The sequence below is a fragment of the Populus euphratica genome, unplaced genomic scaffold (assembly GCF_000495115.2).
Source record: "Populus euphratica unplaced genomic scaffold, PopEup_1.0 scaffold5526.1, whole genome shotgun sequence".
Lineage (NCBI taxonomy): Eukaryota > Viridiplantae > Streptophyta > Magnoliopsida > Malpighiales > Salicaceae > Populus > Populus euphratica.
In genome coordinates, this window is record NW_011505308.1 from 1 (window position 1) to 3,790 (window position 3,790).

The following is a 3,790-nucleotide window of genomic DNA, read 5'->3' on the forward strand; positions in this document are numbered from 1 at the left end:
AAATACCCCTTACACTTAGAAAAAAATTTTGACCCCATGAGCTATTTGATAATTACACAATGAAAAAATATGAAAATTCAAAATGTCCTTTAGACTTATGCCTTTTTTTATTTTTATTCTAAGGTCACGGGCGTAATTATACTACGCAACAAAATAAAAAAAATATTATTTCACTTATTCTATCTTATTTTTTAGTATCTTTAAAGGACAAATTAATTATTTTACTGTAAATTGTATTGTGAATAATTCATAATAAAATATTAATGCTTTTTAATTGCATGTTAAATTAATATGAAAAGAATAAGATATTCTCAAACGACAAATAAATTTAGTGAAAAGATCATTTTAACCCTAAAAAATAATCTTGATTGATTTCTTTTAAAGGTAAAAAATATCAATTCATTATATAATTCACAATGAATTAAGACATCTATATAGTAATTCCCCTTCCCCCCCACCCCACACACACGGCAGGTTATCTTAATAATCTCACCTGAACATATAGAACATAGTTTGGATCCACAACAAGTGCCTCATGTCATGTCCCAATACGAAACATCAAGCTCGCAATCATCAAACAAGCTCCTTCTTGTCAAAAGAAGAGCAGTGCCGCCTGAAGCAAAGAGCAAGCACATAGCGGCCTGTAGCAGCATTTCAACCAAACAAAAGTATGGCTAGTTTGACCAAGTGATGATCCGATCTCTATATGATCATGTAGCCGATAACATATCAAAAATCTAATCACAATCTAAGTTGATTTAACATTAATATACATGATCATGACAGGATTAACTTAATCTTATACATGGGTCCCTTATAAAGTTAGGTCAGAAAATCAGATAATGCTAAACGGACAGCAAAAGGAGGCAGAAGACTCGGTGGAGAAAAAAGAGATGGGAGTGGATATCCATCAATTTGCCATAGCCTTCAACCTTTTAATACTTTAATGCGCATTAAGAGAAAACAAAGGCCTGGATACAAAGTGCTTTAATGGTATCCAAAGTGCTAAAAGTAAGTGCAAGATTAATTATCAAAAGATCAGGAGCTAATTCACAGTTCATCACAAACATTATACAGCAAGAGATGAGCACCAAGTCTTAACTCCAAATCCAGAAGGATCAAAAACTTAATTAGTATATAACAACTGTAAAAAGTTCATTAATATTCAACTCAAGCTTCAATCTCAAACCTTGGACACTTGATGGAGCCCATTGATATGTCTATCTCAATCAAATTTTCTTCCTCGTTCATCTCATTTAGTTCTGCCAGAAGCTCCATTAGACCGTGCTGTTTGAAAAATGATCCTGGTGCAAAATCTGGCAATTTTTTCTGCAGATTATAGTTGACCTCATCTTCCTCATGATCACAAATGTAATGTCCACCTGGAAGGGAGATTTCAATGAGGCTATCCTCGTCAGAAATAGATCCGTCAGAGCAATCTCGGCTCTGAAACATTTTGTCTTGGAACAGCCATTCCACTTCTGAGTCCTCACTAGTTGATGAGCGACCAAGACAGTCACTTTCTGATGTTATAACTTGAGATGATCTAACCAAATACGCATCAACCTGACCTCCTCCTCCTCCTCCTTCTTCATCATCTTCTTCTTCTTCTTCTGCGATGAATTCCTTTTCGAGCACAAGTGGTTTAGATATAACATCTTTTATGTAAGGTGAAGTGCTTGCCTGATCTGGCATGACAATCTCATCTGTCACTGATTTCTGCACTTGTGTTTGTTTTTGCTTTGAGAAAGTCAAGATAAGACTAGATAAAATTAACGCTGTTGATGTGAGAAAGATTGACAAGAGCCCATATCCAAGAAAACCAGCAAGAATCAATACTGGAGCAAGAGCAAACATCAAAGGTAGTACAAGTGAGAATATTTTGAAGAAACACAAAGGAGAAGCCATTTGTTCCAAGACTTTGTTTTGCAACTTCATGAACTTAAGGAGCTCCTTGTTCAGCTTATTTCATCAGAAAGAATTTACAAAGAAGATAATTTGCACCTCTATAAATTGACACTGTAAGATATGCAAATTAACGAGATTAATGGGAGATAGATTAATAGACGGATGGAAAAAAGCTGATCTTTATGGGGAGAGATATGAGAAATGAAACTATATATGATCTAGATCCACGAAAAAAACGTAGCAGAAAAGCAGTTTATCAATTCTAGCTCCAGTGCTGAAAAATGAGTCTGCTAGCTGATAGATTGGGAGAATATAGTGGAACTTAGAGAGCATGACAGTAGTCTTAAGCCTCACCAGTGCCGTTGAAATCAAAGAAGACAGACTGCTAAAAGAAGAAGGTTTTGAATATGAGGATTGAAGAAAGATTGCAGATTATAAAATATGACTGCCAAAGCAAGTATGAACAAGAAGAAATGAATCAATGAGAGCTGTACTGTGATTATAGATTTGAGGAGCAGATAATACCTGAACTGGTTTGCAAAAATGAAGCAAGTGATCAAGAACTAAAAGAAAAAGATTTTAATATTTTCTTCTTATATCAACCTGATGAGAATTACACGCTTGCTTCTCACTTCTCTACAGACTCACAGTTCTCAAGTGCCCCTTGCTCCTAATAAACAGGTTTTTTATTTTCCTCCTCAGCTAACCACAATCAGGTGGTGTTCCTCTGCAACTGATTCTCTTGAAAAAAAGCACAAAACCCCAGGTTTTGCAGTATTGATTAACAGTCTTAGAGCATGGATATTAGAGAAGCCATGTGCTCACATCTGTGCTCACCACATGGCATTTGACCTCTAACTTCAAGGAGAAAAAACCATAATTAAAAGGAAGAAAAACCCAGAACCCAACACAGGTCATCTATTTTATTACATTTCGCCTTCAGCCATATCCCTGCTACCCAAAAACCCTATTTATCAGAACCTTACATGAAAGCTTCAGGTGAAGAACGAAGGAAACATTACCAATAACATATTTGGCGCTCCTTAATATTATCTTCAAGTCGATAAGCAGGTGACCGAAACTTCCTTTGTCCCTGAAGATTAATCTCTGAAACAGTACCCAAAAAAAAAAAAAAAAAGAAAACACCAACTTTTCCTAAAGAAACAACAGTAATTTTACGCTCCTCTATGGCACAACCACATTACTCTGAAACATCTTCATATGGAGGACCAAGCCGAGATCATCTAGCTTAAATTAAATTCAGAAATTTTTATTTTTTATCCAAATGGCTTCAAAATCTAATCTACATTGAGTCACAAAAGACTAGCATTGACATGCCTACCGATGTACCACCTATTTGAATCCGTATTATATAAGTAAAATACTCCTAAAGTCTACACAAAGGCTACAAACTGAAGAGGATAGCGGTTTTTTTTTTTTTTCCCATTATCCTTTAAAAAATAAATGTGCAAGAAGCAAGTAGTGGTGGAATATTCGAAAAAACTTGGTCCAAGTTTTTAAATATTTTCAAATTAATCTACGTGTTTGACTTAAAAAACCATATTTTCAAATTTTTAAATTAATATAGTGATATTGATCAATTCAGATAGAAAAAGTTTGATAACATGATTCAATGTCTTCTCTTTTTAAATATAATTGAAGCATAATACGGTGACAAGTATTTGGCGGTGTTCCTGGTCGTGTGAGGGTCTACTCCTGAGTTCATTTCTAGTTTCTGCTTTTAAATTCTCTTCTCACAGAATGTGCCTCTAATGATGCCTTCAAGTTTGCTTTAAGTATATGGGCCACCAACGTGCCTCCACCTACCAAAACTTCCAACCCCACTCTCACTGAAGCCAGTGCAAAGCAGTGCCGGTGGACG

General features: G+C 35.3%; 1 protein-coding gene across 1 annotated transcript; it reads right to left on the reverse strand.

Moving 5' to 3' along the window:
* Nucleotides 1-914: 914 nt before the first annotated feature.
* On the reverse strand, nt 915-3,341 carry LOC105120206 (uncharacterized). The gene is made up of 2 exons (XM_011018396.1): nt 2,931-3,341; nt 915-2,766 (listed from the first exon to the last, which is right to left on the reverse strand). The coding sequence occupies exon 2, from the start codon at nt 1,936-1,938 to the stop codon at nt 1,171-1,173; it is 768 nt and encodes a 255-aa protein (XP_011016698.1). The 5' UTR covers nt 1,939-2,766; nt 2,931-3,341; the 3' UTR covers nt 915-1,170.
* Nucleotides 3,342-3,790: the final 449 nt, after the last annotated feature.